Source organism: Bufo gargarizans, chromosome 6, assembly GCF_014858855.1.
Source record: "Bufo gargarizans isolate SCDJY-AF-19 chromosome 6, ASM1485885v1, whole genome shotgun sequence".
Taxonomy (NCBI): Eukaryota; Metazoa; Chordata; class Amphibia; order Anura; family Bufonidae; genus Bufo; species Bufo gargarizans.
The window spans coordinates 237,730,945-237,748,274 of NC_058085.1; the positions used below are offsets into that span (position 1 = coordinate 237,730,945).

Sequence of the window (17,330 nt, forward strand, 5' to 3'; positions counted from 1 at the left end):
CAACTATTATAAACTATTTGATGGCAGCAGTATATTTCTACACCAAGTATTATATAATAAATATATCTATCTCTATATATATATATATATATATATATATATATATATATATAGATACATACACACACACACACATACAGAATAATACTATAAATAAAATAATTTTCAAGGCTTCAGCTCATTTTAAAGTGCAATAGCTGGTCCTGGAAGTACTGTCCTGTGGGTAAGTTATCAATATCAGGAGCCCGACAAGACCCTTTGCTGACCTGAAATCTGACACCATATCATAGACAGTATTTGGTAATTCCATCTACCTGATCAAGCTTGGAGAGTTTCTGATTTCCCTCTGGATAAACCTCAGAATATAGATTGGGAGATATATGTGGTGTTTCTTCCTTACTGGATTCATCTGTAAAAGACACACCTATAGTGACTGAAACTATGGAGGGGATAGATCATGAGGGTAATATTTGAAGTCAGTTTTTGCATGGGTCAAAATGTATCAAACGTTGCCCGTTACACTTGGCACACTTTTGTCTAGAAATGCTACTCCATTTTTCCATGCTACCCCCCCATAGGAGTGAAATTGCCACTTTTAAGAAATGGTCAGTGGGGGAGATATATCAAGACAGGCGGATGGATCTCCCTGGGCTGGCGTGAGATGGGAGAAGCCTTTTAACAAATCAGGCTCATCTCAGCCCTGCCATGCGGCAGAAAGTGAAGTCTACGCCATGCGTAGACTTCAGCTGTGACTTCCACTACTTTCTGGCGAAAGTTATAGCAAATGCGGTGGCGACGCAAAGCCATGCTTCCTTTCCATAAGCCACACCCCCTTTTCTCGGCACTTGTGAAAAGTGTTGAGAAGCTCAAAAAGTTGCAAATTATGGTGCACATATGCCGTGCGCCATAATGTGTGACCTTTTTACGCCACAATTGTGGCATATAGGGCTTGATAAATGTCTCTGACTGTGATACATCTGGAGGCAAACTAATTAACTCTTTTCCTGCCAAAGGTGTGTCTCATATGTCATATGCAGGGTGGCAATTCGGTAGCCAGAGAAGGCATTTCCTTGCATCTGATGCCTGGATCTCAGGCTGTTTAACAAAACCTGACAATCATTTGAAACAAGCCCAAGATCGCAGGACTAGCTGCAATACTGCAATAAATCAGAGTTAGAGCCCTTAGTAAAGAGTCTCAGTAAAAGCTGCATATAGCTACAGCTTTCATTCCCATTCTGAGTTCTAAGAGATTGTCAGCTTTAAAACAAAACCAGAATGTTACTCAGCCCGAGACATGTCAGAAGAAAGAAATGGCTGAGATGTGAGCCAGCCAAGGAGGAGAGGAGGGCCAGTGGGGAGTGTGGTGAGAGGCTGCACAGTGAAGAGACATAGCTGGTCTCTCCCTGTGTACCTGTACCTGTCCCCAGGAGGAGGATAACATGGACTTCTGTGCAGGTTATAAACCCCCTTCACCAATCAGAGCGCATACTTGCTCTTTGCAGTACAGGCTGGTTCTAGCTTTGTTAGAAAGTATTGTCATGTATTATATCATGTCTGATTTTAATTTTTTACATCAATCATGGCATAACCCCTTCAAGCATCTATGAGACACTGAACAAGTGTCACGCACTGGTCATCTGCAAAATAACAGGACTCATGCACAGTACTTTCAGAGCATTGTACAACTGCCATGGAAACCACCCAAGGAGCAGCACTATCTGTCCCTGTGGGCCGCATATCAGAACTGGAGGTACACAGTATTTTAAGAACAAGGAAGGTCTCTTCTTACCTGGTGAAGCAAGGTGATTCCCCATCATAATATCCTTGTACAGACCTTTGTGTTCTTGTAAATACTCCCACTCCTCCATGGAGAAATAGACAGCGACATCCTGACACCTTATGGAAATCTGAAACATTACAGAGTGGAAAAAATGACACCCATAGTTTAGTGGTTTACTTCACACTGTTTTGTTAGGCCATATACTGTAAATACTACTGATCTACAAATGTACTGATAATACAATCAACTTCTGAATTACAGTTGCAAGGGATTATAGGAAGTAATCCTCTATCCACAGGATGGGGGAAAACTATTAGATCAGTGGGGGTATGACCACTGGGACCCCCACAATCACGAGAACAGTCTCTACTGCAGGGTGCATGCTCGACCAGCTACTCCATTCAGTTGACTGTTCTTGCAATCATGGAAGCAGGGGCGTACATACAGGGGTCGCAGGGGTCGCAGTTGCGACCGGGCCCGGCACTCCAGGGGGCCCGGCCGCCTGTGGACCCCTGGCCCCGCCCTGCAGAAGTGCTGTGCCTGCCTGTTTAACCCGGGCGGCCGACCCGGGGCCCGCCGCCCAGTGTTGCGTTTCTGCGCTGCAGTCAGTACCAGGCCAGCCCTACCCTCCTTGAGTCTCCACCCCCTGATTCTCCTCCCCGTGTGGGTGCGGCAAGCCTCTTCATTTCCTGTTACCGGACAAGACGCCGAGACGCAGCAGGGAGAAGGCACTTTCGGGAGAGCGCGAAGAAGCCGGTGCCAGTGCCTGTCCGGAAGTTAAGATAAGATTAGATATGTAAAAAAAAAAAAAAGGTCTTCCTAATTGCTCACCACATTTATGAGTGAGTGAGTTCAGAGTAGGGTCTGCTGCTGTAGCCTAACTCTGCTATATTTCTGTAGCCTGCAACCTCTAACTGCCCAGTTGGGCTGAAACTACTACACCCAACATGTTTTGGCAGTAATAGTAAATGGATACTGGTGCAATTCTGAGCTACTAGTCTATATAATACATATGTATTATATAGACTAATAGCTCAGAATTGCACCAATATCCATTTACTATTACTGCCAAAACATGTTGGGTGTAGTAGTTTCAGCCCAACTGGGCAGTTAGAGGTTGCAGGCTACAGAAATATAGCAGAGTTAGGCTACTTTCACACCTGCGTTAGGTGCGGATCCGTCTGGTACCTGCACAGACGGATCCGCACCTATAATGCAAATGCTTGTATCCGTTCAGAACGGATCCGTTTGGCTGCAAGCAGCGTTTTGGTGTCCGCCTCCAGAGCGGAATGGAGGCTGAACGGAGGCAAACTGATGCATTCTGAACGGATCCTTATCCATTCAGAATGCATTGGGGCTGAACTGATCCGTTTTGCACTGTTTGTGAGAGCCCTGAAACGGATCTCACAAGCGGACCCAGAAACGCCAGTCAAGCAGCCAAGCGGATCCGTTCTGAACGGATACAAGCATTTGCGGATCCGGTGCGGATCCGTCTGTGCAGATTCGTTTTGGTGTCCGCCTGGCGATGCAGAGCCAAACGGATCCGTCCTGACTTACAATGTAAGTCAATGGGGACGGATCCGTTTTCACTGACACAATATGGTGCAATTGAAAACGGATCTGCCTCCCATTGACTTTTAGTGTAAGTCAAAACGTTTGCATTATCTTTTTTTTTTTTTTTCGTGGTAATGCAAACGGATCCGTTCAGAACGGATACAAGCGTTTGCATTATAGGTGCGGATCCGTCTGTGCAGATGCCAGACGGATCCGCACCTAACGCAGGTGTGAAAGTAGCCTAACTCTGCTGCTGGTGGAGGGAGGTTGGGGGGGCGGCGACGGGGAGGGGGGCCCCATGATTCAGTTTTGCACCGGGGCCCCATGGAATGTGTGTACGCCACCGCCATGTCCTAGTGGTCGGACTGCATCCAATCTAGTTTATTCCCTATCCTGTGGCTAGGGGATAACTTCATATAATGCAATACCCCTTTATGGCTTCCTTCAAACATAGGTAGAGATTTACTAAGCCCGTAGATGACTTAAGCTTAGACAGGCTGTCTAGATCTGCACCAGATTTATCATAATGGCCCAGGCTGGATGGTAAATCTGGTGCAGGTATAGAGACTTTAAAAAAAAAACTCTTTGCCAGCTACTATATTGGCTTAATCAGAGACTGATGGTACAGAGAGTCAAATTTTAGGTCATGCCCCCTCCCTGTGAATTGCTTCTCCCCTTCCACCAAGCTGCACACCCTTTTCGAGCAAGTCAAAGTGTAGAAACCTCATTTGTGCTAAGTTGCTCTACTTTTTAGACAGATTCTAGGCGCAGACACATTCGTAAATCTGGGCCATAGTCTTTTTTGTGGCATTCTTTGGACTTGTGAAAAAAAATAAAAAATTTGTTACAAGTGATTTTTTTTGTCATACATTTTGACATGCCTTTCTTTTTCTTTTTGAGAAATCTATGGGAAATGCCTGAAAAAACACCATACCCAGGGACATGAAAAGCCATTGAATAAAATAAAACTATGGGTCCAAAAAAAAGGTAATGCAAGTGAAGAAAAATATCCCAAAAAAAGCCTGCACTGTTTGTACTGCATTTCATTATTTCCTATTGACCACACCTGTCCATGGGTTATGATTAGGGATGAGCAAATCGACTTTGGATGAAACATCCAAAGTCGATTCGCATAAAACTTCGGTCCAATACTGGAACCGAACCCAAGTTCGGGAATAGTTTATTTTTACAGTAAAAATTAATTGGTGAAGTTACACAAGACTTTGTGAAGTAATAATTTCTGCTCATCTGAGCCAATATATTCTAATTCTATACAGTATTGGACCGAAGTTTTATGCAAATCGACTTTGGATGTTTCATCTGAAGTCGATTCACTCATCCCTAGTTATGATGTTTGGTATTGCAGCTCAGCTCCACTGAAGTGAATGAGGCTCAGCTGCAATACCAAACACATCCTGTGGACAGATGCAACACTTTCCCTAATCTTGGCCCACCCTTTTAGGATGAGATAATCTCATGGCTTAGATAGGAAAAGCTCTTTAACTACCTCCACACGCACACAAAAAAAAAAAAAAAATAATCACTGTCCCAGAATTGCTCACCTCTCCAGTCAGCAGCTCTGTGATCTTGTTGGTGAGGTCCAGGATCTCCTGATAGTTGTTTCTCTTATGCATCAATAAAGGAGGTGGAGACATCATGATAGGATCCTGGTTCCTGCTCCATTCTTCACCCTCTTCAGTTACATTCTTTACTACTATGTAATCCTGCGCATGGAGAGAGACAATGATATCACTGTATACATTCACTTCACCTCTCCAGATATGTCCTTGGTTTATCTAGAAATACAAGACATTATATATGACATAATTTCCACCAGAATCCCTCACCTCTCCAGTCAGCAGGTAGATGATCTCTAGGGTGAGGTTTAATATTCTCTCAGACATCTGTTTTCTGTCCTTGTCCATCCTTCAACTAGAAAATATCTATTTTTGGCTTTAGAAAGCTGTAGGGCGAAGAAATAGAGTGAAAATAACACTTGGAGAAACATCCTATATGAATTAGAATATCCCACCAATCTTATAGAAGAACACATGCATAATAACTTGTACAAACTGGCGAAAAATAGAGCACCCCACCAAACATATTTGCAATGACATAATCTATGTTCAATGCTCCTCTTGAAAAAAACAAACAAAAACAAAAAACTAATTCTGTCCAGTGACCACCCTATATGAACAAGAGATCCTCCAGCTGTGCTTCGGCCCAATTGCAGCGGAGCGCATCACAGCGAGGGAGAAAAAAATGCTAATTTTCTCCCTAGCTGTGACATGCTCCACTGCAATTGGACCGTGGCACAGCCAGGGAGGAGATACCCAATGAGAAACCCTGGCATCTCCTCCTCCCTGTATCAATGCGCGAAAACTGCACAGCTGGTCAGGAGATTGGTATTTTGAAAAAAAAAAAACAAGGATGGCAGCATCAGCGGAGGGTACCCCACAAGTAAAGGTACTTAATTAAACAAAAAAAATTCCATGAAAGTTCCTCTTTACAGAGGGGAGACACTAAAATCTATGCCCAATTATTATTTATTATGACCTGATTTCAGTGCCGAAATTCATAGTCACCAATAAGGCTTTCATCTTTAAAGATGATTCTGTTCCATGCCACTGGTGACGCGGCTCCAACTCCTCATTTCTCCTTCTTCTCATTGGATGCTTATTTTCAGCTGCCTTTGAATTTAGGAAATATACTAGTATGAAAGGTTCTCATGTTATTTTCTATGTTTATTATAGGGTTTTCTGATCACTTGTGAATTCACATACTTTTAATAGCTTAAGGGCTTATTCAGACGGATTGTATTCCGCATTTTTACAGACCCATAGACTTTAATGGGGCCACATCCTGATTTTCACAGACAAGTATAAGACATGTTTTATTTGTTTTGTGGAGCCGTAAAACATGCCCCATCAAAGTGAATAGGTCTGCATCTGATCCGCAAAAAAAACAGATCCGCATTTTTGCGGACAGCATACGGCCATCTGAATGAGCTCTTAATGTGGAAGATTTATCAAAATGGATGCAAAGGTAAAGTGGGGTAGTTGCCCATGACAACCAAGATTCCATCTCTCATTTTTGAAGGTCCTTTGGAAAATAAAAGCAGCGCACTGATTGGTTACTATGGGCAACTCTGCTTTTTGCTTTGCACTAGGTTTGCTACATCTTATTAGGTCATATGGTCTGCAATGTAAATGCTGTTAGTCGAGTATACCCTTGTTCAGATGGACCTTTGGGTCTGCAGTAATGTTTGCTGGACACTTTACCTTATACCACCTTGTGGACGCCATACTTTATAAAAAATATTTTGCATCAAAAATATGTTTTACAACCCCTCCTAGTTAGTTCCCTTCTCTTAGAAAATGGTCAAAATTTGCAATGTAAAAGCATATCTTTTTGCATTCCTGTATACACCCACAAGCCAAATGTCTGAAGTATAATTCATTTTACTTCTCCACCCAAAACTGACTCCACAGCCCTGCCCATAAATACTGTACATTATCATATATCTTCAGTAAATACAGATAACTCACTAACATTTGATATAGCTATAGATATTCACAGTGTATGCATCTCTGGGCAGATACATATAATACACAGACACAGATATCTGAATTCCTAATATTAAACACCACCCTGTACTTTGTATGCACGCACACACTATACATCCACAAGATATATATACACCTACATTTTATAGGCATAGATGGGTATATTCTGTGCTATATACTACACATACCTCATTCACAGCTATTACCATATATGCCCAATAAGCCCAGTATATATTTACAATGAAAACAAGGAACACTTACCCGACCACTAATTCCGAGTGACTGCAGGACCTTTCATGATGTCACAGTCATGTGATCTACATGGGAGGAGTCAGGCGCAGGGTTGTGTGGCTCTTGTAGTTCTATGGTTTGTGCTTGTAGCAGTGCTATATACATGATGGCTGCGTTCAGAGAGCTATAATGCAGACACATTTTAGCATCCATATAACTGCTGCAAGACTCATGCCTTATTCACACAGTCAGTGTTTGGTCAGTGATTTCCAGAACCAGGTGTGGCTCTAAACACAGAACACTTGCAGATCTTTCCCTTAGGCCTCATGCACACAACCGTATGTATTTTGCGGTCCACAAAAAAACGGATCTGCAAAAAATATGGATGACGTCAGTGTGCATTCCGTATTTTGCAGAACAGTTGGCCCCTAATAGAACAGTCCTATCCTTGTCCGTAATGCGGAACGGACATACGGAAACGGACTACACTTGGAGTAACTTCAGGTTTTTTTTGCGGACCCATTGAAATGAATGGTTCTGTATATGGTCCACACAAAAAATTGACGCGGAAAGAAAATATGTTCGTGTGCATGAGGCCTTATACCTGATTTCTGTGTAGGCTTCAATCCTGGTTTTGGCAGCTTTCACACAAGCGTATTTAAATCCATCTGGATCTGGGTTAGGGCTCATTCACACGAAATGATACATCCATGTGAATAGCCCTATTAACAGTGGATTCCAGTACATTAAATCTGGCCCATAAACGAATTGCAAATACATTCGTGTGGAAGCCTTTGGCTGACAATCACGGATGTAAATTACTGACCCAACACTTACATGTGAATTAGGGCTCATGCACACAAACATTTTTGACTCCATGTGCATTCCATTTCCGTATGTCCGCATGGCCGTTCCACAAAAAAGATAGAACATATCCTATCCTTGTCCGTTTTGCAGACGAGGATAGGCATCATTACAATGAGTCCAAAAAACAAACAAACAGATGCAATCCAGATGTCACACGGACGTCATCTGCATTTTTTGCAGATCTGTGTTTTGTGGACTGCAATATCCATATAGGACTCCCTGTAGTTCAATTAAAGGGGTTGTCCGGGTTCAGAGCTGAACCCGGACATACCCTTATTTTCACCCCAGCAGCCCTCCTGAGCCTGGCATCGGAGCATCTCATGCTCCGATGCGCTCCCGTGCCCTGCGCTAGATCGCGCAGGGCACAGGCTCTTGTGTTTTCAATAACACACTGCCGGGCGGTAACTTCCGCCCAGCGGTGTGTTCGGTGACGTCACCGGCTCTGAGGGGCGGGCTTTAGCTCTGCCCTAGCCGTTTTACTGGCTAGGGCAGAGCCAAATCCCGCCCATCAGTGCCGGTGACGTCACCGGGCTGCCTGTCAGCCCTATAGAGAGCCCCGGTACGTCACCGGAACTCAGAAAAATGCCTTTGCCCTGCGCGATTTAGCGCAGGGCAAAGGAGAGCATCGGAGCATGAACTGCTCCGATGCTCATGTCAGGGGGGCTGCCGGGGTGAAAATGGAGGTATGTCCAGGTTCAGCTCTGAACCTGGACAACCCCTTTAATTGAACCTAGGACACCGTAGAATCTATGGTTTTTACACATTTTCTTATTCAAATGTTTTATTGGGTTTTGATATAGTTTTTTGACAAATAAAACAATCAGTTAATGATTAAGAAACCAGGCAGAGAGCCCGAATGGGTAAAGACTGCACCACATAATACACAATAATAGTAAAAGCAGTGGAGAAAGAGAGCGGAGAAAAAAAGGGGGGATAGAGAAGCGCAGGAAAAGGGAAGGGAGGGTGGGCAAAAGGTTAACAACTACAAAAACGAAACTTCTCAGAGGAACGAAAAGAGTTCTCAGAAATTGAGAAGAATCTGGGGGGGGGGGGGGGGGGGAGAACAATTAGTTCTTCCATCTGCTGGCATAGAGTGACCTCTTCAAACCATTCATCCAGTGTAGGTAGGGTATTTCCAATGTTGTGGAATGACTGCTTTTGCCGCTTGAATTAAATACTCAATAAGCAAGTTCTTATAGGCGGGGATGTTGAGATCAAACACATACAGTAGAAGAGATTCCAGAGTGTTTGGGATAGGGATGCCCATCACTTCACAAATTATCTTGTGCACAGAATCCCAAAAAGGGCGTAAAGCAGTACATTGCCACCAAGCATGTAGCAGTGTGCCTTCTTCCGTATTACATCTCCAACATCTGGAAACCACTTGTGGAGAAGTGATGGCACTTCGTGAGACAATCGTGCAACAGGTTTCTTGAAATTTAGTGGAGATCAAAGCTTTATGAGATAAAAAAAAAAACACTAGTTCCATTGAGATGGTGTAAGGTAGAGACCCAGGTCACGCTCCCAGGCCTAACAGAAGGAAGGGGGGAATGAGGAGCGTTGATGCAAGAGCAATTTATAAATGGATGATATGTCTAGAAACACAGCCAATAGAGCCAAACAAAACTGTTTAAAGGGAGACAAAGCTTGAGAGAAGGAATGGGTCAAGTGCAGAGAAGAGTAAATATGCTGAAGCTGCAAGTATTCGAAGGAGTGTTGTGCTGAAGGGTTAGTGATCCCTAACAACAAAGGAAAGAGTTTCAAGGAGGATTCCAAAAGGATGTGAAAGAACCTGAGTAGGTGCATTTTTGTGCCCTGAAGAAAAAAAAGGAAGAGGAGTTGATTGTTTTTTTACACTTTTTATCAGTATTTTTCATTAGCACAAGCCCAAAACAGAAATTGATGCAAAACACAGAAGAGACTCAGATATATATTCATACGTAGTCTGTTATCGTGAGATTTGAATAGCTAATTTTCTCCCTGGCTGTGAAATGGTCCGCTGCGGTACAATTCGCAATAATGCCCAATTATATTGTTTGCATGTATAACAGTGTGCCATATACTGTTTGTTTGTTGTCTGCATGTTAGCTTTAGAGCTCATGTGCACGTGGTTTTTGTCTCCATCCAAACCTCATTTTTTGCTGTTTGGATGCGGACTCATTCACCATGTGCTGTCCATCTGTATCTCTATTTCACGGCACCCGCAAAAAAATAGAATATGTCCTATTCTGTCTTTACAACAAAGGAAAGGACAGATCCATTATAGGGCATACAGCTGGTGTCCATGTTTTGCAGAATGCAAAACTGGAAAAGTCTGTGTTAGGGCTTGTAACGGACCGTTTCAGCAGACAAGGGGTTAAAATCAGTTTAGGCGATATGCCCCTTTCCGAGAGACAGGCACAGCTACTGCAGAACACCAACCTCCCGAACTGGATACAAAATAGCACTCCAAACTGGAACCTCGCAAATAGCTGTCAGCAGACGAACAGGAAAAGCGTACAGTCAGCTTACACTCCTGGCAATCAGTCTCTAACAGCATATAGGGAATCCCCTCAATAACGAGACAAGGCTCCGTCTTGAGGGTCAGCAGTGGTCTGACTGTACTTCAGGTACAGCCCCTTTTATTCATAAAAAACAAACATAGTACTGCCCACAGGGTTTTGAAATCCCACCAATCAATATCTTACAACACACAATGCAAGTACAGCAACCAATCGTTCCCGCCCCCTAGAGGACCAGAAGGGAGACTGCGACACAGAACAGATACAACACATCCCCACAATGCATCATGGTTTCCTCCTCTCTGTCCCAGAGACAACTGAAGGCAAACCAATTATCTCTCAGGACAAAGGGAGATCACCAATACACATGTGGAGACAACAGGACAGACCTCACCATTTAAACACACAATGGCACACCCCCACAGCAAACACAGACATTTAACATATCCCCAGATAGCTCAAGTCTGAGTGCATATCATTAGGTGAATGGCACTCAGAATACACGAATACAATAATATTAGCTATCTGGGTGCCCTCACATAACATACAATTTAACCGAACGCATAATAACATAAAATACAATTCTACAGACAGATTTAAGCTATGTGGCCGGTCTGTCTTCTCCTTTAAAGTTACTATGGGCCATAATCCTGAGGCAAGAGGCCTTCAAACAGCCCCCTCCAAAACCCAGTGGCGAGGTTGGTTTCGCCACACATCCCCCCCCCCCCCCCCCCCCCAGGGAAGACTAACCAGATACCTGACCTCACGCCGGTCGGTACCTGAGTTAGTCTGGCAGCCCACCCACAACCCAATACTGGACCTGTTGAATTTTTGGGCCTGGCTCTGTTCTGTAGGTCCCCAGCTGTTGAGTGTGCATCTGCTACTCCTTGCTTTGTGGTTCTCCAGCTTGGAGCTGTAGGTACTTGGTGGGCAGAGGCAGACTGTGCTCTGCCCAGATGCCAGCTCTTCCGCTGGGGTGAGGGGGGTACAAGCCAGTCCTGTAACAAGGGGGTTGGTGGAGCAGAGGCTAGCGGCTCTCTGCCCTAAAGCCAGCTCTTCCGCTGGGAAGGGATCAGTGGGTATTGCAGGCTCATTCCCTGCCACCAGAACTCGGTTGGGAAGTAGCTGGGAAGGGGAGGGCTTGCTTACCTCCTCCTCCTGGTATCCCTGCGGAGATGGCTGGAGATCTGGTTGTTTGAGGGGGATACCGACTGTCTCCTCTTTGGCTAAACAGCCCTGTTGCTGGGGGACAGGACCGACTGTCCCTACCCCCTGTGCTGTAAGTGCAGAGACCACGGTCCCATCTGCACAGTTGTGGGGCTTACTGTCTCCCCCTGGTGCGTTAAGCTGCCGCTGGGGAATGGAGACTCGGCTCCCAATTCCCTGTACATCACACAGCCGCTGGGGAATGGAGACTAGGCTCCCAATTCCCAAAAATCATGCTGCTGCTGGGGGGCAGGAACAACTACCTCTGCCCCCTGTAACTCAGCCTGCCGCTGGGGAGGGAGGCCGCTGCTCTCCCCTCCCTGCACTACACACTGCCGCTGGGGAATGGAGACTGGGCTCCCTCTGTCCCGCAACTGTAACTTCTGATGGAGGTCCACCCAACGTGGCAGCTGACCGTCACCTTCTGCCCGGTATAGTAGGGTCTTGAACACTAGACTCCTCACGAACTTCACGTATTTCTCAGCTGGATTGGGTCCGAAGAAGTTCAGCCGCAACCACATCATACGGTCAAATTCCTCCACAGAGTATCTGTACTCCACTGCTGGTTCCATCCTGGTGCTTTTAGGGTCGCTGTACTGAGACATGCGTTGCCCTTAAATTGTAGAATCCACAGAAATGGTGTCTCCTGTAGCTGTCTTCTGGCTGTAGGAACGATCCCGCTGCTTGCCACCAATGTAACGGACCGTTTCAGCAGACAAGGGGTTAAGATCCGTTTAGGCGATATGCCCCTTTCCGAGAGACAGGCACAGCTACTGCAGAACACCAACCTCCCGAACTGGATACAAAATAGCACTCCAAACTGGAACCTCGCAAATAGCTGTCAGCAGACGAACAGGAAAAGCGTACAGTCAGCAACCAATCATTCCCGCCCCCTAGAGGACCAGAAGGGAGACTGCGACACAGAACAGATACAACACATCCCCACAATGCATCATGGTTTCCTCCTCTCTGTCCCAGAGACAACTGAAGGCAATCCATTTATCTCTCAGGACAAAGGGAGATCACCAATACACATGTGGAGACAACAGGACAGACATCACCATTTAAACACACAATGGCACACCCCCCACAGCAAACACAGACATTTAACATATCCCCAGATAGCTCAAGTCTGAGTGCATATCATTAGGTGAATGGCACTCAGAATACACGAATACAATAATATTAGCTATCTGGGTGCCCTCACATAACATACAATTTAACCGAACGCATAATAACATAAAATACAATTCTACAGACAGATTTAAGCTGTGCGGCCGGTCTGTCTTCTCCTTTAAAGTTACTATGGGCCATAATCCTGAGGCAAGAGGCCTTCAAACAGCCCCCTCCAAAACCCAGTGGCGAGGTTGGTTTCGCCACAGGGCTTGTTCACATGAACGTGCCGTGTTTTGTTAGATATATTGAGCCGAAAAGGAATCAATATTAAGAAAAGCCTCTATACAGATTATATTTAAAGATGGGTATATGGACATTCTGGTAGCCATCTTGTCTGTTTTCTGAAAGGGCAGTATGATTTCAAGCTTTCTCAAGACAGAGAATCACTAATTAAAAAGATTAGGAATGCTTATATAAACAATTCTCAGGTCATAAATTGAATGGGGGAGGTAAGGATGTACCATAAAACATGCAGGCCCCTGCAAAACAATGGTCTAATTAATAGAAGGGGATCCATTTTATATTCATTGTATGGAGTATATAGCTATAAAGTGATTGTATTGTGTATTATATATTTTATCCTATATATATTGTACAAACCGGATTCCAAAAAAGTTGGGACACTAAACAAATTGTGAATAAAAACTGAATGCAATGATGTGGAGATGGCAAATGTCAATATTTTATTTGTAATAGAACGTAGATGACAGATCAAACGTTTAATCCGAGTAAATGTATCATTTTAAAGGAAAAATACGTTGATTCAAATTTTCACGGTGTCAACAAATCCCAAAAAAGTAGGCACAAGTAGCAATAAGAGGCTGGAAAAAGTAAATTTGAGCATAACGAAGAGCTGGAAGACCAATTAACACTAACTAGGTCAATTGGCAACATGATTGGGTATAAAAAGAGCTTCTCAGAGTGGCAGTGTCTCTCAGAAGCCAAGATGGGTAGAGGATCACCAATTCCCACAATGTTGCGCAGAAAGATAGTGGAGCAATATCAGAAAGGTGTTACCCAGCGAAAAATTGCAAAGACTTTGCATCTATCATCATCAACTGCGCATAACATCATCCGAAGATTCAGAGAATCTGGAACAATCTCTGTGCGTAAGGGTCAAGGCCGTAAAACCATACTGGATGCCCGTGATCTCCGGGCCCTTAAACGACACTGCACCACAAACAGGAATGCTACTGTAAAGGAAATCACAGAATGGGCTCAGGAATACTTCCAGAAACCATTGTCAGTGAACACAATCCACCGTGCCATCCGCCGTTGCCAGCTGAAACTCTACAGTGTAAAGAAGAAGCCATTTCTAAGCAAGATCCACAAGCTCAGGCGTTTTCACTGGGCCAGGGATCATTTAAAATGGAGTGTGGCAAAATGGAAGACTGTTCTGTGGTCAGACGATTCGAAGTTCTTTTTGGAAATCTGGGACGCCATGTCATCCGGACCAAAGAGGACAAGGACAACCCAAGTTGTTATCAACGCTCAGTTCAGAAGCCTGCATCTCTGATGGTATGGGGTTGCATGTGGCATGGGCAGCTTGCATGTCTGGAAAGGCACCATCAATGCAGAAAAATATATTCAGGTTCTAGAGCAACATATGTTCCCATCCAGACGTCATCTCTTTCAGGGAAGACAGTTAGAGGCCTGTATTAGACAAGAATGGGAGAGCATTCCTATTTCTAAACTTGAAAAACTGGTCTCCTCAGTCCCCAGACGTCTGTTGAGTGTTGTAAGAAGAAGGGGAGATGCCACACATTGGTGAAAATGGCCTTGTGCCAACTTTTTGGGGATTTGTTGACACTATGAAATTCTGATTCAACATATTTTTCCCTTAAAATTGTATATTTTCGCAGTTTAAACTTTTGTTCCGTGATTTATGTTCTATTCTGAATAAAATATTAGAAGTTGGCACCTCCACATCATTGAATTCAGTTTTTATTCACGATTTGTATAGTGTCCCAACTTTTTTGGAGTCCGGTTTGTATTCTAAGAAACTGAAATCAATTAGAATTAATTATTGGTAATCAAAATATATTCATGGAGTATAGAATTAGGTGAGGTTTCCAATGTAGACTTGTTATGTATGTGAACAGAATGGTTGAAGTTAATTACCACATGTCTGAAGAATGCACAGATAAGGAGATAAGTGCCCTGTGAAAGAGTTGTTTCAAATCGTATCTCGTTCTAGTAGACTGGCTGTCTGACAGTAGTAAGTCTAAATGCCATTCTTATCTATACTTATAACATGGTCCTAGATTTAGGTCAGAGGTTATCTTTAATGAAATTAGAAGAAAATAGAAGATTTGATTTGTAATTACACCAACTCTTACATAGAACGCAAGTGCCCTCTGGTGGTGGTAATAAGTGAGAAACAGCATTGAAAAAAAAAATACAGATGATGTCAATGGTCACGTGAAAATTCAGGTCAAGCCCCCTGTGACAGACCGCTTGGCCTCCACCAATCGATGCTTTCTAGTGCTCAACAAGTACTTCCAAGCACTCCACCGGACACCATCAGCACTGTTGTCCCCACTTCAAGTGTTACAGCTTGGCTTGGGTCTCGCTGTCCTCCACCCACCCTGGGCCCAAGACCAGGATCCAGCTTCCAGTGGGTATGACCATGTTGTAATCCCAGGGGAGTATAATACCGATAGCAATCCCCAGAGTAAATATAGCTGTTCCCCCCCACACATGAGACAAGGCTCTATATTGAGGGTAAAACAAGAACTGACTTTATTGAAGACCAACATAGTATATATACAGTTTAAGAAGTCTAACAACATAAATCAATCAACCATGAACAACATGCAAACAGACATTTCCCCCCCTCCCCCCAGTATCTTAATGAATGAATAGGGAGAGAGGAGACACATGTGATGGGATTATCTCCTGAGTGTATTATAGGGTAAGATACTCATCTATCTTAATCCCATCACTAACACAATCAGTGGGAGTCTCCGTGCAGAGTTGCTGGATTCACACACTGCACCTTTAGTGGGCAATAGGAAATATGTGGCATATAAATTCCACACATAAATCAGGGTTCATAGTTCCTTGTAACCCCAAAAGGTCTGAGGGGGTCTACATAGTTCTGGGTCCATAGTCTGTAGGAAGGAGGCTAGCCCTCAGGCCTCTCCAGCAGCCCCAGTGATGATTCATTCCATCATATTTCTCCCCTCCCAACAGTAGACTAACTAGGTACCTGACTTCCTGTTGGTCAGTGCTTGAGTTAGTCGAGTAGCCCATCCATAAACAAACACTGGTCCTGTTGAACTCTGGGGCCTGGCTCTGTTCTGTATGTCCCCAGCTGTTGAGTGGGCGTCTGCTACTCCTCGCTGCATTGTTGTTCTCTAGCTTGGCGCTGTGGGTACATGGTGGGCATAGGACAACTGCTCTCTGCCCGGATGCTAGCTTTTCCACTGGGATGGGGGTCAGTGGGTATTGCTGTCTCCTCCAATACCCCCAGGACCCAGTTGAGCAGCTGGTGCTGAGGTGTAGGACCAACTGTCCACCCTCCTAATACTTCCAGCTGCAGTTGGGTATCTGGGCCGGCTGCCCAGCATCCCTGAAGGGCCGGTAGGGAGACCTCGGTCCAATCTCCACCTGCCAGTTGGGGTTCTGTCCAGGACCAGTCTAGGAGGTTCCTCTGTAATTGAGAACAGGAATGAGCTGTCTCCTCTTCCGTGATTTCAGGCTGCCGCTGGGGAGTCAGACCGACTGTCTCACTCTCACTGATGCTTGTTGCTGTGGAGACGAGAGACCTACAATCTCCTCTCCCTGTGACGCTGACTGCCGCTGGGGAGAGAGACCGGTTGTCTGCTCTCCCAATAACATACTTGGCTGCTGGGGAGTAGTTACGACTGTCCCTACTCTCGGGAACTCTGGCTGTAGTTGGGGATCTGGGCCGGCTGCCCAGCATCCCTGAAGGGCTGGTAGAGAGACCTCGGTTTCATCTCCACCTGCTGACTGGGGACCAGTCTATGATGTCCCTGACCTCCGCAGCTGTTAGTGAAGCAGGGAATACCGCAGTCTGGTCTTCCCAGCTATAGGGTTTGTAGGTCTGGGATTGCCACCCAGCTCTCCTGCTGTGAATATTGGGCCGAATTGAGGTGAGGACGCATCGGTAATCCTGCTCCAGCTACCACTCCATTGTCACTAAAGATGCCAGGTCTTGTCTCACCTCTCTCGCTGTAGCCCAATCATGCATACCCTCCCTGTAGTCACTGATATCCCAGAACCGGGACTCTCCAGCATCTCCGAACTCTGGTTCTGCAAAGGCCTCAAACAACAGGCCAGGGCCGTCGTAATCCTCACCAGTGTTGGATTGGGGTGCCTAGGGCCCACCAGTAAAATTTATTTTGGGGGCCCGCCGTACAGATACATACAAATATTACCTGCTAACACAGCTTCAAGATGCTACCAGATGATTGAATATGGAGG

General features: G+C 44.8%; 1 protein-coding gene across 1 annotated transcript in view; it reads right to left on the reverse strand.

Annotated features, from left to right (window-relative positions):
- LOC122942102 (zinc finger protein 182-like) overlaps positions 1-17,330 on the reverse strand; it is a 95,320-nt gene that overhangs the window by 14,298 nt on the left and 63,692 nt on the right. The window contains exons 8-11 of the mRNA XM_044299598.1: positions 5,182-5,260; positions 4,897-5,058; positions 1,790-1,907; positions 315-409 (exon numbers count right to left, since the gene is read on the reverse strand). Coding sequence (XP_044155533.1) covers positions 315-409; positions 1,790-1,907; positions 4,897-5,058; positions 5,182-5,260 — 454 coding nt within the window. The remainder of the gene's footprint in view (positions 1-314; positions 410-1,789; positions 1,908-4,896; positions 5,059-5,181; positions 5,261-17,330) is intronic.